Source organism: Myotis yumanensis, unplaced genomic scaffold (genome assembly GCF_028538775.1).
Source record: "Myotis yumanensis isolate MYYU_CA2020_CCGP unplaced genomic scaffold, mMyoYum1.0.hap1 SCAF_11, whole genome shotgun sequence".
NCBI lineage: Eukaryota > Metazoa > Chordata > Mammalia > Chiroptera > Vespertilionidae > Myotis > Myotis yumanensis.
Window position 1 is genome coordinate 17948042 of NW_027223762.1, and position 27666 is coordinate 17975707.

General features: G+C 42.4%; 1 protein-coding gene across 3 annotated transcripts in view; it reads right to left on the minus strand.

Annotated features, from left to right (window-relative positions):
* Window positions 1-25017, minus strand: part of EIF2AK2 (eukaryotic translation initiation factor 2 alpha kinase 2) — a 41244-nt gene extending 16227 nt beyond the window's left edge. For 2 of the 3 annotated variants that reach the window (XM_070429021.1, XM_070429018.1), the window contains exons 1-10: window positions 24937-25017; window positions 19115-19249; window positions 18645-18762; window positions 15745-15896; window positions 12998-13124; window positions 12639-12712; window positions 12373-12466; window positions 10231-10265; window positions 9102-9155; window positions 7252-7374 (exon numbers count right to left, since the gene is read on the minus strand). In XM_070429021.1, the coding sequence (XP_070285122.1) occupies window positions 7252-7374; window positions 9102-9155; window positions 10231-10265; window positions 12373-12466; window positions 12639-12712; window positions 12998-13124; window positions 15745-15896; window positions 18645-18762; window positions 19115-19233 (896 nt within the window). In that variant the 5' untranslated portion in view covers window positions 19234-19249; window positions 24937-25017. The remainder of the gene's footprint in view (window positions 1-7251; window positions 7375-9101; window positions 9156-10230; window positions 10266-12372; window positions 12467-12638; window positions 12713-12997; window positions 13125-15744; window positions 15897-18644; window positions 18763-19114; window positions 19250-24936) is intronic. The other variant, XM_070429020.1, reaches the window with a different exon arrangement.
* Window positions 25018-27666: the final 2649 nt, after the last annotated feature.

The window sequence follows — 27666 nt, forward strand, 5'->3', positions numbered from 1 at the left end:
GGACTTTAATACACCACTGACATCACTGGATAAATCCACTAGACAAAAACTCAGCAAAGAAACAGCAATCCTAAATGACTCACTAGATCAGATGGACTTAATTGACATCTTCAGAACACTTCACCCCACAGCTGCGGAATATACATTCCTCTCAGGTGCTCATGGGACATATTCAAAAATAGACCACATATTGGGTCACAAGCAAAGTCTCCACAAATTCAAGAAGATTGAAATCATAAAAAGCTTCTTCTCAGACCACGATGGCATAATGTTAGAAATAAACTACAATAAAACCAACCCAAAATACTCAAACACTTGGAAGCTGAATAGCATGTTATTAAATATTGATTGGGTTACCGATGACATCAAAGAAGAAATTAAAAACATCCTGGACACTAATGACAATGAAAACACAACAATCCAAAACCTCTGGGACACAATGAAAGCAGTCCTGAGAGGAAAGTTTATAGCTCTACAGGCCTATCTCAAAAAACAAGAAAAAATGGTAGTCAATCATCTAACTCTACAACTCAAAGAATTAGAAAGAGAGCAACAAGAAAACCCCAGAGTGAGCAGAAGGAAGGAGATAATAAAGATTAGAGCAGAAATCAATGAAATAGAGACCAAAAAAACAATACAGAAAATCAATGAAACCAAGAGCTGGTTCTTTGAAAGGATAAACAAGATTGACAAACCCCTAGCCAGGCTCACCAAGAAGCAAAGAGAGAGGTCCCAAATAAACCAAATCAGAAATGATAGAGGCGAAATAACAACAGACCCCACAGAAATACAAATGATTGTTAAACAATACTACGAGCAACTCTACTCCAACAAACTGGACAACCTGGAGGAAATGGACAAATTCCTAGAAAAATACAACATTCCAAAACTCAATCAGGAAGAATCTAAAAACCTCAATAGGCCAATAACTATGGAAGAAATTGAAGCAGTCATCAGAAAGCTTCCAGCAAACAAAAGCCCAGGGCCAGACGGCTTCACAGGGGAGTTCTACCAAACATTCAAGGAAGAACTAAAACCTACCCTCCTCAGACTACTACAAAAAATTCAAGAGGAAGGAACGCTTCCAAGCTCATTCTATGAAGCCAGCATCACCCTAATACCAAAACCAGGTAAAGACATCACAATGAAAGAGAATTACAGGCCAATATCCCTCATGAACATAGATGCCAAAATCCTCAACAAAATCTTAGCAAATCGGATCCAGCAGTACATCAGAAGGATCATACACCATGACCAAGTAGGATTCATCCCAGAGATGCAAGGATGGTACAACATCCGTAAATCAATAAATGTGATACATCACATAAACAAATTGAAAGAAAAAAACCACATGGTCATATCAATTGATGCAGAAAAAGCATTCGACAAAATCCAACACCCATTTTTGATAAAAACTCTCAGAAAGGTGGGAATAGAAGGATCATACCTCAACATAATAAAAGCCATATATGACAGGCCCACAGCCAACACCATACTCAATGGACAAAAACTAACACCATTTCCCCTAAGAACAGGAACAAGACAGGGATGCCCACTCTCACCACTCCTGTTCAACATAGTACTGGAAGTATTAGCCATTGCAATTCGGCAAGAAGAAGGAATAAAAGGCATCCAAATTGGAAAAGAGGAAGTAAAACTGTCCTTATTTGCAGATGACATGATATTATACATACAAAACCCTAGAGACTCCATCAAAAAGCTACTAGACTTAATACATGAATTTGGCAATGTAGCAGGATACAAAATTAACCCCAAGAAATCTGAGGCATTTCTATACACCAATAGTGAACTTTCAGAAAGGGAGATCAGAAAAACAATCCCATTTACCATCGCATCAAAAAAATTAAGATACCTAGGAATAAACTTAACTAAAGAGGTTAAAAACCTCTACTCAGAAAACTACAGGACGTTGAAAAAAGAGATAGAGGAAGACATAAACAGATGGAAGAACATACCATGTTCTTGGATTGGTAGAATCAACATCATTAAAATGTCCATACTACCCAAAGCAATCTATACATTCAACGCACTTCCCATTAAAATACCAATGGCCTTCTTCACAGATCTAGAACGAACTCTCCAAAAATTCATCTGGAATAAAAAAAGACCCAGAATAGCTGCAACGATCCTGAGAAAGAACAAAGTAGGTGGGATCTCAATGCCAGATATCAAGCTGTATTACAAAGCCACTGTTCTCAAAACTGCCTGGTACTGGCACAAGAACAGGCATATAGATCAGTGGAATAGAATAGAGAGTCCAGAAATTAGCCCGAACCAATATGCTCAATTAATTTTTGACAAAGGAGGCATGAACATACAATGGAGCCAAGATAGTCTCTTCAATAAATGGTGTTGGGAAAATTGGACAGACATATGCAAGAAAATGAAACTAGACCACCAACTTACACCATACACAAGAATAAACTCAAAATGGATAAAGGACTTAAATGTACGACAGGAAACCATAAAAATTCTAGAAGAATACAAAGGCAGCAAAATCTCAGACATATGCCAAAACAATTTCTTCACTGATACAGCTCCTAGGGCAGTTGAAACTAAAGAGAAACTGAACAAATGGGACTACATCAAAATAAAAAGCTTCTGCACAGCAAAAGAAACCATCAACAAAACAACAAGAAAACCCACCTCGTGGGAAAACATATTTGCCAACGTCATATCTGATAAGGGCTTAATCTCCAAAATTTATAGGGAACTCATACAACTTAACAAAAAGAAGATAAACAATCCAATCAAAAAATGGGCAAAGGATCTAAATAGACACCTTTCAAAAGAGGACATTCAGAAAGCCAAGAGACATATGAAAACATGCTCAAAGTCACTAATCATCCGAGAGATGCAAATCAAAACAACAATGAGGTACCATCTCACACCTGTCAGAATGGCCATCATCAACAAATCAACAAACGACAAGTGCTGGAGAGGATGTGGAGAAAAAGGAACACTTGTGCACTGCTGGTGGGAATGCAGACTGGTGCAGCCACTATGGAAGGCAGTATGGAGGTTCCTCAAAAAATTGGAAATGGAACTCCCATTTGACCCTGTGATCCCACTCCTAGGAATATATCCCAAGAAACCAGAAACACCAATCAGAAAGGATATATGCACCCAGATGTTCATAGCAGCACAATTCACCATAGCTAAGATCTGGAAACAGCCTAAGTGCCCATCAGTAGATGAATGGATTAGAAAGCTGTGGTACATCTACACGATGGAATACTATGCTGCTGTTAAAAAGAAGGAACTCCTACCATTTGCAACATCATGGATGGAACTGGAGAGCATTATGCTAAGTGAAACAAGCCAGTCAATGAAGGAAAAATACCACATGATCTCACTCATTCATGGATAATAAAGACCATTACAAACTTTTGAACAATAATAGATACAGAGGCAGAGCTGCCTCAAACTGATTGTCAAACTGCAGTGGGAAGGCCAGAGAGAGTTGGGGGACAGGAGGGAGGGGAGTAAGAGATCAACCGAAGGACTTGTATGCATGCATATAAGCATAACTAATGGACATAAGACACTGGGGGGTAAGGGAGGGTAGGGGTTTGTCAAGGGGGGGGGGGAAAGGATACTTATGTAATACCCTTTGTAATACTTTAAGCGAAAAATTAAAAAAAAAAAAAAAAAAAATAAAAAAAAAAAAAAAAAAAAAAAGAAAGATAACTCCTGACCTTTACTTGTGGTAAATGAATAATAGAAAACATATGTACATACATCGAAATGATGAAACCTTTTTTTTAAATAAATAAATGGGAGATGGCGACGTAACCACGAAATGACTTACGCCGAGTCTGAAGTCTTTGAAATGCCAATGATATAATTATGGTAGCTAATTCACACATTATGTCTTATTTAGACTTGTGCTAAAGTCACTTTGAGTTTCAAAACAAGCCCCATTTGGACAGCATGGGTAGATAACCCAGGCAGTAAGAAGGGTCTAATTCGGAATTTCCAGTGTGTGGCAAAGAAACGCAAAGGAGAGGATCCAGAAAGCAAAATGGAAACTTTGCTGTTCATGTGGGAGCTTTACAGGGGTGTGCAGTCAGAAGTGGAGACAATTCTATGCTCAATGGAATAAACGAATCTGAAATCTCAAGTATGAGAAAGGATAAGCAGACATTGTACAATTTCAGTCTTTATTTTGAAAAATTATTTATATGACATACAAGTTGTAAAAATAAAGAGAAGTTACTCATTATTGACAATCCTAACACAATCAGGTATTACTTGGAGTTATTTTTTATCATTTGTCTTTATATTTTTATATATTTGTAATTTTAGTGTACTAGAGGCCCGATGCATGAAATTGGTGCAAGAGTAGGCCTTCGCAGCCCAGCAGCTGCCTCGATCCCACAGCTGCAGCCCCAGCTTCATCCAGGTTTGTCCGGAAGGATGCCCTGAAGGATGTCTGGTCTAATTAGCATATTACGCTTCTATTATCCTATATAATAAAGATGTAATATGCAAATGGTCATTATGCCATGAAGCGTTAACCACCGAATGCATAACGACCAGATCACGGATCAGCAGGAGGGTGGGGTAGCAAGCTACAAGCGGGCTGTGGAGAGCTACAGGAGGGGGCAGGACAGCGAGCTATGAGGGAGGCCGGGTGGGAGAGGCGATGGGGGAGCTACAGGAGGGCCGGGCAGTGGGAGAGAGCTACTGGAGGGCAGCAGTGAGCTACTGGCGAGCTACTGGCACATGGATTCGTGCACAAGGCTACTAGTTATAGATAATATTTATTCTCATGTTATCTTTACAATTTTCCTTATTGTTTTACAGTCTGCATAACTAGCATGTATAAACTTTTTAATTTTTAGTTTTAGTTAATCCTCACCTGAAGATATTTTTCTATTGATTTTTAGAGGGAGTGGAAGGGATGGTGAGAGACAAGGAGAGAAACATGTGAGAGAGACACATCAAGTGGTTGCCTCCCACACGGCCCCAACCAGGACATAGGATTGAGCCTGCAACCAAGGTATAGGCCCTTGACCAGAATCGAACCCAGGACCCTTCAGTCTGAGGGCTGATACTCCATCCACTGAGCCAAACCAGCTAGGGCATAAAAACTTTTTAATGTAATATTTCAAAAGTATATTTTTAAAAAAGAGTAAATAGTGTAACAAACCCTTACCTAGCCATCCCCAGATGAAACAGTTGTTAATTTCATATGTACCCTTACCCACTTCCTCATCTTCCCCTGTATTATTCTGAAGCTACTTTCAGTATTGTATGATTTCATGTGTAAATATTTTCAGCATATAACCCTCATTTTTAATGACTGTAAAATAGCCACTGATCAGGGGAAAGAAAACAAAACATCCTTAATCATTCCTTTATTGTTAGATATTTTGTTTTTTCTAATTCTTCACTATTATAAACAACACTGTATTTATATCCCCTTACATAGTTATTTTTCCCTTAATTTGGGCACTATCCTCAGAATAGGTTCCCAGACAGAAAATCCTTAAGTCAACATGTACAAACATTATTATGGCTCTGGACTATTATTTCCAAGTATATTTTAACTGTGTCCTACCAATTTATGAAGCCACTACTAATGTCCCCTAATATTGCACCATGTTCATCGTTAAGTATTTCCACTAAAAAATTGCTACTGAATGGAAGGAACAACAATATTTCATTCTTGTTAAGCAAAACAGTGAAGAAGGAAAAAGCTTGTTTTGATGCCAAGAAGGCATAAAGGTGTTTCCAAAGCCAAGCAAGGTATTGTCCTTGGACAGGAAGTAGGTGTGATTGGGATGAAGAGCACCTAGGACTCTTTGACTGTTTCTCCTTTGCTCAGCCCACTCTCCCTATCTCTTTTCCACCTTTTCCGCCCTTCTCTAGTCTTTGAAGGATCAGTCTGGCCAACTTAGACGAAGTAACAATTGCTGGAAAACGAGTCAAGAGATGAAACTAGAAAATCTCAAAGGTCACCTTGAGCTAAATGACTCTATAACTTGCGTTTTCATCAAGACAGCCTTAACAGAATTGTGGTAGGAAGTTAGACCTGAGCAGAGCAAGGACTATGGGCCAGGTACAGAAGGTCACTAAAGGGAAAAGCCTTGGGTGCCTAGAAAAGGACAATTGTAGGGTGACACCTTGCCCCCAGGGTGACCTTTCCTCCTCCTAGCATATTGCTGGTCATGTAGTTTGGAATCCCTAACCTTTCCTCCCTAGAGATAACATCTAGGCCTCAGTTGTATTTCAGCTCCAGGCCCAGAAAAGCAGCAAAACCAAGTAAGTGATCTCATGGCTGACCTCAGGACCAGCGGCATTGGCACTGACGAATCAGTGTAGACCTTGACCTTGAAAGGACACACCTGGAAAGCTGCTGAATATTCTATTAAATCTTCCCCTGGGACCTTCCCTAAAATCTCCACCCTTAAACCCTTAGGACTGCCCTGACTGGTTTGGCTCAGTGGATAGAGCGTCAGCTTGTGGATTGAAGGGTCCCAGGTTCGATTCTGGTCAAGGGCATGTACTTTAAAAACAAACAAACAAAAAACAAACAAACAAACAAACAAAAAACCCTTAGGACTGAGGACTCCGTGAGCTCTCCCTCCCAGGAGCAGGCCTGCATCTTCCCCTCTCCCTCCCCATTCCCATTCCCCCAGAGTGTTACCATTACCTTCCTAATTTCCAAACTTCAAGGACCCTTCCTTTGCCTCTATCACTTGTTTCCTAATCCCATTTCTTCTACGCATTACTTCTTCCACCTCTGTGATTTTCTCTCATAAATGGAGTCTTGGCTTTTTTAGCCAGACTTCAAGTACCGAGGTTGCTGAACCCAGGTCCAGTCTGACCCCACTGGACTAACACCTCATGCTCTGAGTAAGACAAGCTCCTGATGATAGATTAACATTTTTAAAAAATATATTTTTTTTATTGATTTCAGAGAGGAAAGGAGAGGGAAAGAGACATAGAAACATCAATGACTGGCTGCCTCTGGCACACCCCCTACTGGGGATCTAGCCCGCAACCTGGGCATGTGCCCTGATCGGAAATCAAACTGTGACCTCCTGGTTCATAGGTGGACTCGCAACTGAGCCATGCCAGCTGGCCTAGAGTAACATTTTTAAGGAAGACTGGGAAAAAGTAAATAATATACTCATGAAGAAGACAGATGCATAAAAAAGAATAGTACAATTCAACATATCTTCTTATTTAAAATAATGAAACAAAACATTGGCTACTTACTCGTTATTGTATTTAACACGTTTAATAACGTAAGTTGTCCCATCAATTCTGTGTTTTGCTTTGAAAACACTGCCATATGCACCAGAGCCAATTGGTGCTATTTCTTCAAAATCCTTGATAAACCTTAAAGGATAAACGCCACTGTTATTCTAAGATTCAACGCTAGCTGGCCCCCACCCCTTCCACTCTCCCTTAAGGCCACTGATGAGATGGACTATATAACAAACTTGCCTCCCCACTTCTGAATAAGGGCCCACTCCACACACAAAGGATCGTTCCTCCCCCACCTCCTCTCAACACAACAGATCATCCCTGGGAGACACAGGCAACTCCTGGCTGTGCAACTGCCATGAGAAAGAATCTTCTCACAAGCATAAAATTTTAGAAAAAAGCACCATATTGTGTTCCACGGCTACCATCAAGCTATTATAAGAGAAATGAGCAGGTGCTCAGTGCCAGCCTGGCTCGAAGACTTCTAATTCCATCATGAGGACCTGCCAATTCTACTTCTAAAACGTATCACTGGTATCGGCCCACTTTTCCCGTCTGACATCTTCACCCCAGTAAAAGCTTCCACCAGGCTGCTGCAGGACCTTGCTAACCAGACTCTCCACTTTCCCTCCTCCTCCCATTCAATCATAATCCACGCAGCAACCAGTGCAATCATGCCTCTCTATTGCCTAACTGCCAATAGCCTAGCTTTGCATTCAGCAAAAAATGGAAAGTCGTTAAATGGCCTCCATGGGGCCTTGTGATGGGGCCTCTGCTCCCTCTCCAGCTTGTCCCCCGGCACAGTGCCCATTTTCACTGCATTCCAAGCACACAACCTTCTCTCTGCTCCTTGAACCCTCACGTCTCCTGTCCCATCTTCATTTCCCACCTCCCTGTGCCGCCTCATCTTTCAGGCCTCTGACCATAGTTTGTAATTACAGAGTTTTTCAGGTAATTTTCAACCCCACAAAACTCTATGAGGGCAAGAGCTGTTCTATTTGTTCCTACTATAAACCCACTGCCAATGCCCAGCACAGTGCCAGCTATATATTAGGCAGTTATTTGATAGATGTGGATTCTTTATTGGTTTTTTGTTTGTTTTAGTACTGAATTTACTTTTTAAATTTTTTAAAATCCTCACCGGAGGATTTTTTCCATTGATTTGTAGAGAGAGTGGAAGAGAGAGGGAAAGACAGAGAGAAATATTGATGTGGGAGAAACACATTGACTGGTTGCCTCCTGCACGCACCCTGACTAGGTCCGGGGCTGGGGAGGAGCCTGCAACCAAGGTATGTGCCCTTGACCAGAATCAACCCAGGGACTCTTCGTTCTGCAGGCTGATGCTATATCTGCTGAGCCAAACCAGCTAGGGCTCTTTATTGTTATTTTTAAACTTATTTTCAATGTTCTTTTGTTGCAAACAGGCCTCTTTTATTTGAACCCAAACAAATGATCTACTACAAGAGACATCCTTTTTCAAAGTGAAAACTGGAAAATGAAAAACAGATTCAAGTGGTACTATTCTGATTATGGCAAGAGTACTTTTTTTGGGGGGGGGGGGGGAGAATCACTGGTTTATAGGAATATTTGCTTTCAATATTAAAAACTTCCATAGATCTCAGAGAAACCCACATAAGCATCACATAGATCTACATCACCACATTCCATTTAGATTTGTCGAAACTTTACTTTGAGATACAATGATCTGCTGTGGGCCTGACTGTACCAAAATAATTTAACTGTTCAGGTGGAAATACTAGTATATACGGCCTGTCTGATGTACAACAGTTCCTTATGAAACTTTTGTGGAATAAACAAACATATCTCTAAGCAAATTCTGTTTTACAGTTCTTTCTTACCTCTCATCCACAGTATGCTCATTTACAGGAGAGTCAAACTTAGGCGCCAAATTTCTAAAAATTAGAGAAGAATGTAAAATTCAAATAAAATTGAAATCAAATGTAACTTGCTTAGAGTGGTTTTATGCCATGCACTATGCTTTTTTTTAACTTTGCTTCACTTAGCATAATAATCTCCAGGTCCATCCATGCTGCTGCAAAAGGTAAGAGCTCCTTCTTTTTCATAGCTGTGTAGTATTCCACTGCATAAATGCACCACCGCTTTTTCATCCACTCAGCTACTGATGGGCACTTGGCCTGTTTCCAGAGCTTATTACTAGATTTTTTATATTTTGAATCAATATTTGATAGCATTTGATCTTTTTATTTCTTACCTGAGTTTACACCATTTCTACTCTACCTGTTTATCTGCAGAATAATGCACTTCTCTTAAAAATCTCTCGCCAAGCCCACTTTCCTTAACCAATTGCTCTAGCAAGATCCCTGTAGGCCTTTATGTCTACCATGTACAGTGTGCGTACAACAATTTCTCTGCATATTTAAAATTATTTGTTTGTACATTCAAGCTTTTTGTGATCTTTAACCATGCTCTCTACTTTTTAAAAATATGTCTTTATCAATTTGAGAGTATGAGGAGGGAGGGGGAGAGAAACATTCATGTGAGAGAAAATCAATCAGCTGCCTCCTGCACCCACCAAGGACTGAATGAGCAACCTGGGAATGTGTCCTGAATGGGAATCTAACCAGTTACCTTTGAGTGCATGGGAAAACACTCAACCAGCTGAGCCATACTGGCCAGGGCAATGCTTTCTACTTTTAACCCTTTGCGCTCCAATTTTATTTTTGGAATTCAAACAGTCTGGTCCAAATTGGAAGTCCTTCCTCTCTTGGTTGCAGTAGTTCCCTGGCAGAAATTGCCAATTAGCTCAATCACCAACTCGACGTTGCACCTGCTACTAGCGCCTGGTCTGTCGAGTCAGCCTCGACGTTGGAGCGCAAAAGGTTAAAACCCTACTCAAATATGGATGTACAACACTCTACAAATACTCGAGTTAATAAATAAGGTTGACAGACTAAGTCTGAAAGAAAACTTCATTTCAAACTAAATTCAATGCATAATGATACTCACATTTTCACGTTCTTCAAACCTTTTCTGAGACTACTCTATAACAAAAGAAAACAAAAAGTTGTTTCAAATGATTAAATCAATTCTAATGCTTTTATCCTTTTTTTTTTTTAATTTTCACCTGAGGATATGTTTTTTTGTTTGGTTTGTTTTCTAAAGAGAGAGAAAGGAAGAGAAAGAGAGAGAGAGAGAGAGAGAGAGAGAGAGAGAGAGAAAAATCAGTGTGAGAGAGAAACATTGATTGGTTGTGCTCCAACTGGAGATCAAACCCACAACCTAGGTATGTGCCCTGACCAGGAATCAACCCTCCACCTTTTGGTGTATGGGATGACACTACAACCAACTGAGCCACCTGGCCAGGGCTCTATTGCTTTTTCTTGCTCTCTCTCCTCCTTTACTTCTAGCAGGTTTTGTAACCACAGTTCTTTGTCCATAAGCTCATCAATCTTTGTACTCTTATCAAACCCTGCTACCCAGTTTACTTGCTTATATCAATGTTCTCATCTATTATAGCAACCAGACAGTTATGGCCATTGTAGGGCATGTTCTGAAGAAGCACTGATTCTCCTGGTACAGAATATGGCTTCCCTGCTGATCCTCTGGCCAGCAGAGCTCAGCAAGAAGGCGGGCATCCCATCAGTCACAGCGCTAATCACGACACAGATGGAGCCCAGGGATCTAGTTTAAAACAGTTTCCCCAAGGGTTTCTGATCTGATCACCAGTTAAAAAGTGCAATGCTGATATTTCATTTTTAGTACAAATTAATTTCTATATTTAGCAAAAAGCTGGAATCTTCAATATATTTCTCAAAAATTAATGCCACATAACTACTTTCATTCATATTCACTATTATTCTGGTAGATTTTGTGGATTTCTTTTTCAACCTAAATATAGTGACACAGAGTGGGAAGCATCAGACTAAGTTTCTTGTGCTCATATCACCCGCCAGCCTCAGTATTGCATGATGACTACACTACAGAGTAATTTAGCCATTTTGTTCATGAGCAAGATTTTTTTCTAATTTCTTCCCATTACATCCAATGTTGCACAGAATATTCTTACACCTGTTTCTCTGTGCACACATGCATGTGTTTCTCTAGGAAATATCCCCAGGAAGGGAACTCCTTGGCATTATAGCATGTACACCCTCAACTTTACTACATGTTGACAAATTGTTCTCCAAAATGGTTGTACTCATTTCTACTTGCACCAGCAGCATATAATAGTTACTAGAGGCCCAGTGCACAACATTTGTGCACTGGAAGGAGTCCCTCAGCCCAGCCTGTGCCTCCTCGAAGTCCAGGACCCCTTGGGGGATGTATGACAGCCGGCTTAGGCCCGCGCCTCGGCTGCGCTCGCCAGCCGAGCCAGGCTTCTGACTGAGCAGCACTCCCCCTGTGGGAGCACACTGACCACCAGGGGGCAGCTCCTGCATTGAGCATCTGCCCCCTGGTGGTCAGTGAGAGTCGTAGCAACTGGTCATTCTGCCATTCAGTTGATTTGCATATTAGGGTTTTATTATATAGGATAAGGGAACATAGCTGTGTCAATACTTACTATTGCCAGACTCAAATTTTACCAACTTGATGAGTTTAAAATAGCATCTAACTGTTCTTTTGAATTGTATATCATTTCATATGTTATTTGACCATCTGGGTATCTCTTCTCTGAATTTTCTGTGCAGATTGTTTGCATATTTTTCTACTGAGTTGTCTTTTTCTTATTGATTTGTAGTTCCTTACAAATAGAATAACTTTTGTAACACTAATCATTACCGCAAAATTTATCTTATTTATTTAGTTTTTATTTAAGTTTAGTTCTGATTTTTTAAAAACAGAAGCAGAGCTATATGAATGAGTCTTTTAATTACTGCTCAGCTGGTATAAGATAAAAAGCAAGATCACAGGAATATTTGAAAATATGAAGGCCAGTAGGGAGAGAAAGATGGATGTGACAAGTGGGAGAATTCTACACGTGAGGGATGTGGGTTCATAAAGAAAGAAGAGAGTCTAAAGCCCCAAATATTATTAGGTAGTGAGAGCACAGGAGATAAAAATAGAAAAATTATGTTGAAGGTCATTTTTACGTGAGGAAGCACAAAGGGGATTCAGACTAACTAGGAAGTTTGGAGACGAATACTGTACCACAGAAGATGAAAGAGCATTACTAACTCTGTCACTGTTATAATTTCTCTCTGATCCATTTCCCGAAAAGCCACTTTCAGAGGATGATTCAGAACTGCAAAGAAGAAAAGAAAGGAACTATTAGTTTATGAATTCTGTCTATTTTTGTTGGTAAGTAACTTATTTCCCTAAATTCTTTTTAAACAATAAACATTTTTCATAAAAATGTGCTCTTTCAGGCAGCAATTTGAATTTCTTAAATATCACAGCTGTCTGTACACACTTACGGTGTCATCGAGAAGCTGCTCCCACAGTCACTGGACCCAGCCAGGGGAGTGTCAGCGGATCCCGAATCACCTTTCTGGAAGAAAGAGAGCCCCTCAGGGGGTGTAACTACAGCTAAATGCTTCTCCACAGTGGCTCGGTCTCCGTGTGCTAACTGCCACATCCATTTCTCCACATTTACCAAATCCACAGCCACACACAATTAGGAGATTAACGCATGGGACACAGGTGGGACACAGAATCAAGGAATCTTTTTGCTATGTGATTGGTTGTCTTGACATCATGCAAGCACAGTCAAGTCTCAAAGCAATTTCAGAGAAAATTATAAAGTAGAAGAAAGACATCCAAAGGCAGTACGTACCGTTGAGCTTTTTTCTAATTGTATCTGTTCATATGCAAGTTTAGCAGCCAACTGTTTTGCCTTCTGTTTAGTAGAACCTACAGCACCAGGATATTCTTTCTGTCCAATTTTGCATTTACAAAAAAAACTAGGAAAAATGATGGACATTATTTACTGAAATACCAAAAAATAGTAAATCTAACTTATGATTTGAAAACACACACACACACACACACATCAATAAAGGCCTTAAAGCACACTAAGGTAGCTTTGTATTTCATGTCTTTGTGTAATTTAAATCTTCAATAAGCTGACCAATTTGTCAGAATAACCAGGATTGGCTGACATTTCAGGTTGCATTTTCCAGGCAACTTCTAACTTTTTGTTGCTTCCTTCAAAGATCTGGCACAAAGGCACTAAGTGGTGATTTTTAAAAAATTCCTTAAAGGTCGCCCTAGCCGGCTTGGCTCAGTGGATAGAGCATCAGCCTGCGGACTGAAGGGTCCCAGGTTCGATTCCGGTCAAGGGCACACGCCTGGGTTGCGGGCTTGATTCCCCAGTAGGGGGTGTGCAGGAGGCAACCGATCAATGATTCTCTCTCATCATTGATGTTTCTCTCTCTCCCTCTCCCTTCCTCTCTGAAATCAATCAATAAATATTTTTTTTTTAAAAATTCCCTAAAGGTCAAAACATATGAAGGCAGAAATGGAAAGATGATCGGTGAATTTCTCAGAGATGTTCAAATAGGGAAGAAAAAGCCAGTAAAGGAAATGGGCTTCTACAGGAGAAACAATGAGGTTACGCTGTTTGTGGGGAATGAGCAAAGCAAGAATTCTGCTCTAACCCCAGCATTTCCTGCCCCCACTATCTGCACAAAATCCTAAGAAAAATCCCCAAAGTGCAAAACCCCCGGGGCTGAAGCCCACTCCTCCTCACATGAATGTAAGTACATTTGTGGTTAGGCCAGGACACTTGGACAATTATATAATAATTATTACTTTTTAAAATATAGTTTTATTGATTTCAGAGAGGGAGAGAGAGATAGAAACACCACTGATGAGCGAGAATCATTGATCGGCTGCCTCGTGCATGCCCCATATCGGGGTTCAAGCCCACAACCTGGGCATGTGCCCTGACCAAGAATCCAACCGTGGCCTCCTCCTTCATACATCGATGCTCAACCACTGAGTCATGCTGGCCGGGCATAAGAATTATTTTTAAGGTGGCAAAGCAATGCACATGGTCAGTACCATGGAGTTACTATAGATTACCACAAAATTGTTCCAATATTATTTACTAGAGAGAGAAATACAGCTACCCAGTGTGAGACTTCTCCTCTAGGTCCTAAAGGGAGAATGAATTGGGGGTTAAGCTAAGTGACTTCATCGCTTCTATAGTTCCTATTTTTCCCAGGCACCTCCTAAGAAGACTTCTGTCTTTTAGGAATCTAATGTTAGAGTACCTAATTCATAGCAAACAAACAGCTAAGCTAAGGAAAAGTAAAATAATTTATGAGCCTGACCCACAGAATTCACTTTTGACTATTTCATACCATCACATTTTTCTCTTCCTCGTCTGGCCTAAAAGCCATGGGAGTAAAAAGTCAAACATGAATAGCTCCATCAATTCAGAGAACAGTATCTTAAAGTGATTGTTTGGGCTATTTGCATTTAGATTTTTTTCTCTTATTTAATTGACTGGTTGTAGCTGAGAAACAATCTCCCTTATGCTCATTGGTTTGTTTTTCTCAGTTCCAGTCCATTTATATACATATTTAATTGATTTCAGAGAGGAAGGGAGAGGGAGAGAGAGATAGAGAACCATAGATTGGCTGCCTCTTGTATGCCCCCTACTGGGGATCGAGCCTGCAACCCAGCCGCGTGCTCTTCAGTGCCCTTGACTGGAATCAAACCTCGGACCCTTCAGTCCACAGGCTTACGCTCTATCCACTGAGCCAACCAGCTAGGGCCCAGTCCATTCTTTATCCTCACTTAAGTCTTAGCTTACTGGTGACATTTTCAGTACCTGAAACTCTTAATCTGTCCCCCTCATCATATTCCTCAAATCCTGGTCTCCTCATAGTCTAGCACAGCCGTGGGCAAACTATGGCCCGCGGGCCGGATCCGGCCCATTTGAAATGAATAAAACTAAAAAAAAAAAAGACCGTACCCTTTTATGTAATGGTGTTTACTTTGAATTTATATTAGTTCACACAAACACTCCATCCATGCTTTTGTTCCGGCCCTCCGGTCCAGTTTAAGAACCCATTGTGGCCCTCGAGTCAAAAAGTTTGCCCACCCCTGGTCTAGGACGAAATACTATTCCTCCTAATACATGGTATCAATCTTCAGAGGGACACCATTTAAACAAATATGAAAGATGAGCACTTGGACAGACAGAGCTCTCATCGTGTGGCAGGGCCGTCCTCAAGCAGCCACTCCCATTTATGATCTCAGGGCTGGAGAGATCTCTGCATCCTTCATACAGGACACTCCTAGGGGTCCTGCAGATTAAACCATCCAGATAGGCCTCAGAAATAAAGGATTGCCCAGATTTGATCAATTATGCTAGATGGGTTCCAAGCTTTCAGCATTCAAGTATTTTAACATTTTAATTACAAAGCTGTCCAATAGTTTATAAGTCCCGTAAAACCTTCCATGCAAAATGTACAAAAAGGACAAACATTTCCATAAAATTAGACATGGAAATAAGCTCATTCTATTGCTTAGATTCAATGAAACAGAAGGAAAAACCCGACTTCATCTCACCTTCCGGCCCCACTGGGGCTCAATTCACTTCTTTGTTCATAATTTACAGAGAGTCTTTCCTTTTGGGCAATCCTGTCAAGACGACCTATAAAATTCTCACTGGACAAATCATCTGAAGTATCTGTTGTCGGCAGGGATAAAGGATTAGATTCCTGCAAAGAATAAAAAAATCTTGTTTAATGCAGATGACAACAAAGATTTAACTCTGTATTTTCTTTTTCTTTTTTGTTGTTGTTAATTCTCTCCCGAGGGCATTTTTTCCATTGCTTTTCAGGGTGAGTGGAAAGGAGGGAGTTGGGACGGCGAGAAAGAGAGAACAAGAGAGGAGGAGAAAGAAAAATATCCTTATGAGAAGGGCACATCCACTGGGTTGCCTCCTGCACGTCTCCCCAAACCCAAATCCCAGGTATGTGCCCTTTACCTGGAATCAAACCCTAGACGCTTTAGTGCTCGGCTGACACTCTAACCACTAATAGCCAGGACTCTGTATTTTATTTTTCTAATAAAATTACTAAATGTGTCATTTGATAAACAACTTAGATTTTATATACTCCCCTACTATTCTATTACTTTGAGTCAAAGTAGAAACATATACTTTCCTCTACCAGAAAATTCCCACAAGAATTTTAACAATAGAAAAAGAATCACCCCATTTTCCTTTTATAGTTTCACTTAGAGGCCCGGTGCACAAAATTCATGAACTCAGGGTGGGCGGGGGGGGGGGGGGGGGGGGGGGGGTCCCTCAGCCCAGCCTGTGCCCTCTCACAGTCCAGGAGCCCTTAGGCCCAGGTCTAAGCGGTCAGTAGGATATCCTTAGCACTGACACGGAGACTCCCCTGTGGGAGTGCAATGACCACAGGGGGCAGCTCCTGCATTAAGCGTCTGCCCCTAGTGGTCAGTGCGCATCATAGCAACCAGTCACTCCACCATTTGGTTGATTTACATATTATCCTTCTATAATAAAAAGCTAATATGCAAATCGACTGAATGGCAGAACGACCAAAATGCCTACGGGCCCCTCACCCTGGCCAGCCCTGCCCATGGCCCCTCACCCCAGCCGCCCACCGCTAATGGCCCCCATCAGGGCAGGCTGGCTGGACCCCACCAGTGCACAAATCTGTGTACTGGGCCTCTAGTATAGGATAAGGAAAAACAAGAGTCAATTTTCTGTTTTTCCATGCAAAATCCTGTAACACTTTCTAGCTTACTGTACCCTCAAAAAACAAAATAACAAATATTGAACTAAAGTTATATCCTTGATGATAACTTAATGGAAAAGGTAAATATAACAGCATCAATCCTTCCATTGCTATCTGCATCTTCTTTTGATCCTAATCTAACAAAATTGTGTCTAAAGTTTTGCTACTTTATTAATCTTGTTTAAACAACTGACTTTGGGTTTTATTGATCTTCTTTGTTTTCTTTTAGATTACTTTCTGCCCTTTGTTATTTTCTTTCTTCTGCTTTTTTTGGGGAAAATAAAATAGTTAAATTTTTGTTCTTTTTCTAACTTCTTGACTTGGTTTTCTAGCTCATTAACAATTTAGGAGTGTGATTTTGCCAAATTTATTTTTTCAATTGAGGTTAGAAGGAAACATCTTCAAGTAAGATTTTGCAGGAAAGTATCTTGAAAGCTAAATTTTCCAAAAGTTTCAGTATCTGAGAATGACTATCTTTTGTGCCACCTATAAATGATTTCTTGTCTCATTTTAAAGCTGCTGCTCCCTTATATCCTGGTTTTTAATGTTGCTTTTTTTTTTCATTTTTACATTTTACGTAATTTCTTTCTTCTGCCTAGATGCTTGAGGATTCTTTCTTCATCACTAGAACTCAGTACTTTCACAATGACTGAAGTTGCAATTACTCACCTGTTTTTCTTTAAGTATTTCAAGAGTTAATTTGGTTCTGTATTTTCCTATATCTGTTATTTTAATCTTCACCCAGTTATTTCTCTCTTTCAGAAATATTTCCTAGCCCTAGCTGGTTAGGCTCAGTGGATAGAGCGTCAGACTGCAGACTGAAAGGTCCCAAGTTCAATTATGATCAAGGGCACATGCCTGGATTGCAGGCTTGGTCTCCAGTACGGGGCGTGCAGGAGGCAGCCGATCAATGATTCTCATCACTGATGTTTCTATCTCTTTCTCCCCTTCCTCTAAAAATGTATTTAAAAAAATATTTTTTTCTATTGAAATCTTTCCAGGTAGCGTTTTCTGTACTGGTCACTCTGTTCTCTTCTTCAGGGCTGCCAATTATGTGTATGTTGGTTCTCCATTACCTGCCCTCCACATACATCCCTCTCCACACAATCCCCTTCATCTCTTTGTCCTTTTCTACGGATTCCCTCAATTAAGTGGAGGGACTTCCACCAGCACCTGTCAGCTCATTTCTCCCTGTTTCCTTTCCACATCTGTTCAGCTTTAGAGGATGTCACTACTATGGGCACTCTAAACAGGTATTATCCAGCTTTGACCACTATTTCCTAGGTGTACCTTTCTTCCTTTTTTTAAAATATATTTTTATTGGTTTCAGATAGGAAGGGAGAGGGAGAGAGAGAGAGAAACATCAATGATGAGAGAGAATCATTGATAGGCTGCCTCCTGCACAACCCCTACTGGGGATCGAGCCCGCAACTGGGCATGTGCCCTTGACTGGAATCCATCCCGGGACCCTTCAGTCCACAGGCCAATGCTCTATCCACTGAGCCAAACCAGCTGGGGCCTAGGTGTACCTTTCTTTCAGGTTCTACAGAAATGGAGACAGGGAAAACACTAAACTGAACTTGTGAATGTAAGGGAACTTGCCAATGGGGTTTTTTTTTCATGTCGGTATTTTCTCACAGAGAAAAATATAAACTATATTGTGAGTCCCTTTTCACTAGAGGGAAAAAGGCAATTACTCACCCGTTCTTCTTTAAGTTTTTCAAGAGTTAATTTGGCTGCAGCATTTTTTGCTTCCTTCTTTGATCTGCCTTTAACTCCTGGAAATTCTCTCCCATCTAATATAACTTGAATTGTAAACCTGATTACAAAGAAAATATTCACAAAACATTATGAAACTCATGCATTATCGAGACACAAGTATTCCAACCACCAGTGCCTCTTATGTCTACCTTTGAAGGTTTTGACGTATGTTCAATATTTAAGCAGTGACCTCCAAAAGCATAATAGCATATCATCTTGAAGCATGGGAAAGCTTATACCCTCTTTTTTTCTCCAGAGTCCTCCAAAGTTACAATTTCATACCAAGAGGACTCTCTCACAGAAGTCTGTGGCAATTTTACTCTAAGTATCGACCTCAAAATTATGCCAGAGTTTCATTCCCCTAGTTTATATTTTATAGGTATATATCCTTTTTCTAAATAGAATCTTACCTTAAGTCATGTGGAGGTCCTGTCTTAGACACTTCACGATAATTAACATCTATGTAGTTCTTCTGACAGTATTTATTAAGTTCTCCTATGTAGAAACCTACTGAAAGATCATCGGCCATTTCTTCTTCCAGTGACCTACAATACAAGTAATGTTTGAAAGAAGTGATACCCACAGAACATATGTAATCGGATTTTCCCAATCCTGTTTAGAAAACAAAATGGAGTAAGAATTTACTATATATGATTCATCTCAGTTATACATAAATCCAGAGAAAACTTTCTTTAAAAATCTTTTATTCTCTCTCAGGGACTGCAAAATCAAGTGAATTTCTCCAAAATTTTCTACTTTCAAAACTCAACTGGCCAATAAAAGGAAGGGGCCTGTCTCTTTAACGCTGCTCTCTGCTTCCATTGAGTGTCAAGCACAAATTCACCTACCTGCTTGAGAAGGTAAAAAGGCTGTAGAAGTGCAATTAGAATTCTTAATGTTAGAAGAAAAAGGTTGAGGTGTCATATATACATACGTATATACATTGTTTGATTTGTTGTTGTTTTAGAGGTGTTATATATATAAAGTGATGTTTATTGCCCAGCTGGTGTGGCTCAGTGGTTGAGCATCAAACTGTGAACCAGGAGGTCACAGGTTCGATTCCAGTCGGGGCGCATGCCCGGTTTGCAGGCTCAATCCCCAGGGTGGGGCATGCAGGAGGCAGCCAAACAATGATTCGCTCTCATCATTGGTTTTATCTCTCTCTCCCTCTCCTCCCTCTCTGAAATCAATAAAAATGTATTTAAAAAATAAAGATAAAGTGATGTTTATTGAACCATAAAGGATTTAGCTATATGGAAATAGATGCTCCTATGATATCCCACAAATTCTCCCTTTGAAATTTGCAGAAATCAATGTGAGGGCAATTTACCTAGGTAAATTATGACCCCAGTTTATGGGCTACACTGAACTAATTCAGTAGCAATGATTTAAATAATGAACAAAATCAAAAGGATGTAGAACCTAAGTATAAGAGCCAAAACTATAAAATTCTTAGAAGAAAACATAGGGTAAATCTTCCTAACCTTGGATTTGTCAATGGAATCTTTGTGGTGATTAAAAAAAAAAAAAAAGCACAAGCAACAAAAGAAAACCAGGTAAATTAGGCTTCCTCAAAACTAAAAAAAAAAAATTGTGTCCTGAAGGATACTATAAAAAAAATAAAAAGACAATCTACAGAATGGGATATTTATAAATCATATATATGATATGGGTCTATTACCCAGAATATAAAGAACTCATAACTTAACAAAATGACAACCCAATCAAAAAGTAAGCACAGGACTGGAAGAGACATTTCTCTAAAGAAGATTTATAGATGCCAACAAGCACATAAAAAGATGCTCAACATCATTACTCATTGGAGAAATGCAAATCAAAACACAACTGGGTTCCACTTCATACTTACCAGAATGACAATACTAGTAATAATGATACAGAAAATAAAAGTGTTGATGAGGATGTAGAGAAATCAGAACCTTCCTATATTGCTGATGGGAGTGCAAAACCGTGCAGCTTCTATGGAAAAGAATTGCTATTTCCTCAAAAAGTTAAGCTTAGACCCAGCAATTTCACTCCTAGGCCTATACCCAAAGAACTGAAAAACAGGTTTTCAAACAAATACTCATACAGGAATGTTCACAGTAGCACTGCTCATGATAGCCAAAAAGTGGAAACAAACCAAATATCTACCAATGTGGCATATTCACACATGGAAACTTATTCAATCATAAAAAGAAACGAAGTGTGGAAACATGCTACAACATGGATAAACCTTGAAGACACGATAAATAAAAATACTTGACACAAAAGGCCACCTATTGTATGACTTCATTTATGTGAAACATCCAGAATAGGCAAATCGACAGAGACAGGAAGCTGACCTTGTGGATCTCTCATTTCTTGTTGGAAAGCTCTTTTGATTTTTCTTCTTCAATGGTCAAGCTTTCTTCCTAACACTTATTGATCTTCTCGGGCTCTATAGGCTGGCGTTCCCCCAAGGCTTGGTCCAAAGACCCTATTCTCTTTACTCTCTACTTTCTCCTCAAGGTGATTTCTTTCATGTCCATGATTTCCATGATAATCTGTTTGTCATTAACTCTAAAATTTACATATCACTTATAAACCTTTCTCCGAGTTTCATATCTCTCTAGCCAACATCTCCACTTGAATGAAAGAATTTTAAACGAAAAGATCCCAAACTGCACATATGATCTTCCCTTAAGCTGGTCTGGAATTTCCTGTCTCAAAAAATGACTCCACTATGTCTGAAAGCCATGAATCTGGGAGGCATCGCTGACATTTCGTTTCCCTACTTTCTTATCCATAACAAAGTCCTGACTCACAAATCCTACTTCTTGATGATATCATAGCCACTGTTCTGGTTCAAGCCACCATCTTACTCCTGGACTGCTGCCAGGACCTCAGAACCAGTTCCTCATAGCCACTGAAATTCCTTCTCTACCCTGCACGCCACTGTGCTTTTTTTTTTAACTTTTTCCCCTCATTGTGGTAAAATACACATAACAAGAAATTTACCCTTTTAACCATTTTTAAGTGTACTATTCTCGGGTATTAAGCACATTCCTGGTCAGGGCACATGCCTGGGGGACATGCAGGAGGCAGTTGGCCCATCTTTCTCTCACATTGATGTTTCTCCCTCTCCCTCTTCCTTTCTCTAACATCAATAAAAACATAAAAAATTTAAAAACTTCACTTTAATCCTCCTCATCTTCTTCCTTTTCTTCACCAGCTATTTCCTGGCATCCTTTCTTCATTCATTCAGTAAACACTTATCAAATGTCAAGCACTGTGCTGACACTGAGTGCACAGGCATGAAGAAGAGAGAGCAAGTCCCCACCTGCATTCCACTGAAGGAAATGACCACGTGCAGAAACAAATAACAGGAGTGGATATCATGATGACTAGATGGCCGGAAGTGCTGTGATAGAATTAATGAGGGCTACAGAATAGAGGGTGAATTGGTAGGTGGGGGAAGAAATGTGAGGGAGGTGGTTTTAGATACAGTAGTCAGGAAAGACAATAGTCAAATCAAGTCTGAATGATGAGAAAGATACCAAGATATGGGGGAGGAAACTCTGAGCATGAACCAGCACAAACTGGAGGGACAACAAAAAGGCCAAGAGGACTGCTGCACAGTGAACGAGGGAAGAAATGAGGGAGAGGTGGGCAGGCGCCACAGCACACAGCCCTTGTAGGCCAGGTCAGGCTGTGGGTGTTGTTGCGATGGTAATAGGAAGCTCTGGGAGGGTTCTAAGCAGAGAGGTGATGTGATTGGATTTGTGTTTTAAATGAGCACTTTGATGCTACGTAGAGAACAGAGTATGGGGGCTGGGTTTGGAAAGGGGAGAGGAGCATGAGTAGAAGTCGGGAGATCCAGTAGAGGCCGCTGTGTTGATACAGGTGAGCTATGGTGCCGGCTGGAAGCAGGGTGCTGGAAGTTCCTAGATCTGAGCAAAGGCAACGCCTTCACATTACTTAGTGCGGTGGAGTCAGGCTTCAGAGGCACCGAGATCTTGGCTAGACACCTCTGAACCTCTGCGTCATGGCCTGGAAACCCCGGATTTACAGATGCTCCGAAGAGTAATTCAGATGAAAAGCATCGGCAGAGTCCCCCACACCTGTGGTCCCCTATAGATGGTGCTTCTGGTCTGCAATTCCACCGCGCCCTCCTCCCCCAAAAATGAAATGAAAACTGAGAATTATTTTGTCTTCATTTGTTTTATTGTTGGTATATTTGTAGCCCTCGGTCTAGACCTAAACTGACACGAGCTATTTAGTCTTTATCACACTTTGTTGCCTATTTATCATTTGACTGCAGAAATATGCTGTATTATAAGTGCTAACCCCAAATCCTGCTGAGAGCATTACAAAACAGACAGGGTTTATGCGGCACCGCCTTTCTAAAACCTGCAATCTCTGAATACCATAAACACCTGGCCCAATGTTTCAGGATAAGAATCTGCAGATGTACCATTATTTTCAGGAACCCAAGTGTCATTTAGTTTAGTCACAACCATGAGACCACACCTCAAGTTGGAGGGGGTCAGAGGTCTCAGAACAGCAGTATGGAAGAGTCTTTATCAACTACTTAACCCAAAGTCCTTACAAATGCTTTAAATCCTCAGTACTTTTAACTCAAAGTAACTGCTCCTCATCAGAATGACAAGTCAGTTTGAATTTAAGTGAAATCTACGCACAAACTTATAGGCTGCTGAACTGACACGTTTGAAAAAGTACTTACAAGTTGGGGGGGGGGGGGGGTAGCCCCAGCAGGTTTCTTTTTAACTATTTTTAATGAATCTTGTTTTAATACTCTGTGACCATTTTCCTAAGAGATCGCTAACAAGTGTTACATGCCCATCTTCCTCATACCCAGAGCAGCTTTGGCTGTGCCTGGTCTTAGGGCAGACGGTGAGCGCCTGGGGGCCAGCCCCCTCCAGGGCCTGCACAATGGTTGCCTGCCGCACGCACCCAAGGAGTATGTGTGAATTAAATGAACACCCTACAGGCCGGGTGTTAGGGATCTCCAGGTTCACGTAAGCAAACTGGAGAAAGTAGCACAGTCAGCTCAAGATTTTAAGTTTCTCAGCGACAGAGAGTGTGTACCTTTTAGCTTCTATCTGGCAAGGCATTTTTAGTACTAAAGGAATCACAGGCAATAGGAAATCTCATTATTGTGGGATTCAAAAGACAATTTATAAATAACCATTCATTAAACAACTATTTTATGAGCACCTATTATGTAGTAAGTGCTGGGGTTATACCAGCGAACAAAACCCTGCTCCGGTGGGCTCACTAGTGGAGGAACACAGACAAATCCACAAAAAAGGTCGCAGGGTGGTAAGGCCTATGTTGAAAACTGAAGCAGAGTAACAGCAAAGGGAGGGTGGGGTCCCTTTTACACGCAGGTTGCTCAGGGAGGCTGCTCTGACACAGCAGCATTCAACAAATGGGGAAGGAGAGGCACTGGCCTGGGCTGGTATGGAGGGGGGCGGGATGGCGCTTTCCGGAAGACACAGAAGTGCAAAGACCAGCAGTGTGGTCATCCTGGAGGGGGCCAGGGCCCACATGCAGGGTTGAGAAGAGAGGGCAGAGGGGCTATAGGGTGGGAGGTGGGGATGCAGTTGGGGGTGGGGGGGCCTAAGGCCGGGCCATTGGGAACCAATTGTAACAGAGATTGTGGGCCAGGGATGACTGAACCACTGTATGGGCCCTGCAGCCCCGTACTGCCTGCCCATCGCTCAGTCAAATCTAAGACTTACCGGCTTCCACTAGCTGCCCCGCCTCCCCCACCCCCCCACCCCCGGCCTGGGCTGTGCCTCACTTGCTCTAATAAAAAGTTCACCAGCAGAAACTACTTCCGGTTTCCAGCACGCTGCACGGGTCCCGGATCCCGGAGGGGTCCCGCACCCCGACTGCGGGCCTGGGTCAGGGCCCAGGGCCTCCGGGAAAGGCGGGGTCAGGGCTGCAGGGCCGCTCACCTGCCTCACCACCGGGCTGGGGACGCGGGCTGCGCGCGCCTGGGCACCTCCCGCGCTCCGAGCCCTTCGCCGCCTGGGCGCCCCCTCCCCCCCGCATCTGCCGCCCGCGCTCTGAACCCTTCGCCGCCTGGGCGCCCCCGCATCTGCCGCCCCGCGCTCTGAGCCCTTCGCCTCCTGGGCGCCCCCTCCCCCCCGCATCTGCCGCCCCGCGCTCCGGACCCTCCGCCGCTCCTGGGCGCCCCCCGCCCCGCGCCGACCGCCCCGCTCACCAGGCGCCGCCGCTGTCCGCGAAGCCCGGCCGGGTCTGGGCTGCTTCCTCTCAGTTTCGTTTTCCCCGCGGACTCCGCCTCCCGCCCGCCCGCTCCCGCACAGGTCATCTGCGGCTCCGGGGCCGCGGGAAACGCGCCTGGGACGCGAGCCCGCGCGGAAGGCCCCGCGGAGCGGCCGGCGCTCAGCCGCCACTTTTGCGCCTGGGCGTGTCCGGTCCCGGCGGCCGCACCCCGGCCCCTGGGCGAGTCCAGGACCCCGTGCAGGTCAGAATCCGCGGGACGTGGGCAGCTCGCCGCCGTCTCCGGGCGCCCAGGCTTAAACCATCTCCGTTCCTCTTCCAGGGTGGGCTCGGGGTGGGGGTGGAAGTTATCGGCTCCATTTACAGGAGAAGAAACAGCGAATTGACTCGCCCAGAGTGTTGGGGCTGGTAAGTGGCCCCAGGCTGCACTCAGTCCTAGAACAGGCCCTACACCAAAGCACCCCTTCCCTTTCCACAGTTACAAGGCCATTTACGGGGGAGGCCGGGAGGACGAGGCCTGGGGGCGTCATCTTACGTTTGCACCCGTCCATCTATCCGTTCGTTCAACAGGTGCTTCACGCCAGCCACTGTGCCCAGCACCAGCCCGTTCAGCAGTTAGGAGAGCCACCGCTCCCCGCGGGACCTCGTGGAGTGTATCACCAAAGCCCTTACCGCTAATCCTCACTTTATAAGAACTCCTACTCACCTAATAGACTATGACACACTCCCAGAGGGATACTAAGGCCGGGCCATTGGGAACCAATTGGAACTGTCCATGGACACGTGGATTGAAGAATGCTGAGGACTTACCCCACAACAATAGGGCAAGGTAGGTGCCATTACTATCACCATTTAACAGATGAGAAAACTGAGGTTTGAGACAGAAGTTATGTCACCACAGCTGGTAGGCAAGGGAGCTAGAATTAGAATCAGGAGTCTGCCATCGACATCTCCGCCAGGGGAAAGGAGAGAAGTGGTCCCAAGATGGACCTCAAGTGCACGTTAAATATTGGGCATCGGCTCCAGGAGGCCTTTCCCACTTCTCTTCTACATCCCCCCTTATGACAGGGTATCAATGGCTATAAATTATATTTTCCCGGTAGCTCTGGGCACAGGGTTCAAACATACCGTGTTCCCTTGTGAATGTTCACCACAGGCGCCCACTCCTGAGGAGGCTTTTGAGAAGCAGGTGGGCGAGAAGACTTCTGTAGAAGTCAGCCAGCTCCCGCCAAGTGCTTGTTCAGAATGAATGAAGAGGATGTGCAGCAGGAATGGATGATTCTGTCAGCACCATCATTGTTGGACATTCTGAATACCTTGTTTACCATCGTGGTATCTCTCACTGAGGAACCCATTCTGCAGAATAAGAAGTGAGGCAGTACACTGACTACCATAGGATTCAATGGTTTTATTATGAACCTCGTTGCCCAAAAGCTGGCCTTATGGGACAGTGGGCTGGAGCAGTGAAGACTCAGTTACAGCCCCAGGTAGGAGACAACACTCAGCAAGCTGCGTGTACTGTCCTTCAAGTGCAGTAAATGCTCCAAACCAAGTTGCATGAAACCAGGAAACAGTAGAAGGGAAACTGAAAGTGTTGTCTCCCACGCGTAAGCCTTACCACACATTTTCGAAATCAGTGCTTCCTGCTCCTATGACATCATCGGCTCTGTTCCCACTGGAGGACATATCATTCCTCAAACAGGAACTTGAAACTGCATCTGGATATTGCAGGTACATGATGCCATCAAGTCATCAAGAAAATAAGGGAAGTCCTGACAGGTTTGGCTCAGTGGATAGAGTGGCGGCCTGAGGACTGAAGAATCCTGGGTTCTAATAGTTTGGGGGGTTTTTTTGGTGGAGTCTTTTGGAAAAAAATTTTTTAAAGATACTTTTTTTTTTTAAATTTCAGAAAGGAAGGGAGAGGGAGAGAGTGACAGAAACATCAATGATGAGAGAGAATCATTGACTGGCTGCCTCCAGCACGTCCCCCATTAGGGACCAAGCCCACAACCTGGACATGTGCCCTGATTGGGAATTGAACTGTGACTTCCTGATTTCATAGGGCGACATTCAACTATTGAGCTAAGCCGGCCAGGCTTTTGGTGGAGTCTTTAGGGTTTTCTATACATAAGATCATGTTATCTGCAAACTTCTTCCTTTCTGATTTGGATGCCTTTGATTTCTATTTCTTGCCTAATTGCTCTTGCTAGGACTTCCAGTACTATGTTGAGTAAAAGCATCAAGAGTAGGCACCCTTGTCTTTTTCCTGATGCTAGAGGAAAACCTCTTCCCTTTTATTAAGTATGATGTTAGATGTGGGCTTGACATATATGTCTTTTATTATGTTGAGGTACATTCCTTTATACATACTATTTGTTTAGAGATTTATCATGAATGTTGAATTTTGTCAAAGGCTCTTTTACATCTATTGAGATTATCATATGTTTCTTTTATCTTCACCTGAGGATATGTTTTTGTTTATTTTAAAAGGAGAGAGAGAGACAGAGAGAGAGAGAGAGAGAGAAAGAGGGAGACAGACAGACAGACAGACATTGATCAGTTGCCTCCCATACATGCCCCGACTGGGGATCAAACCCACAATCTTCTGGTGTACAGGACAACGCTCCAACCAACTGGGTCCCCAGCCAGGGCTCATATGGTTTTTATCCTTCATTTTGTTACCATGCTGTATCACACTTATTCATTTGCA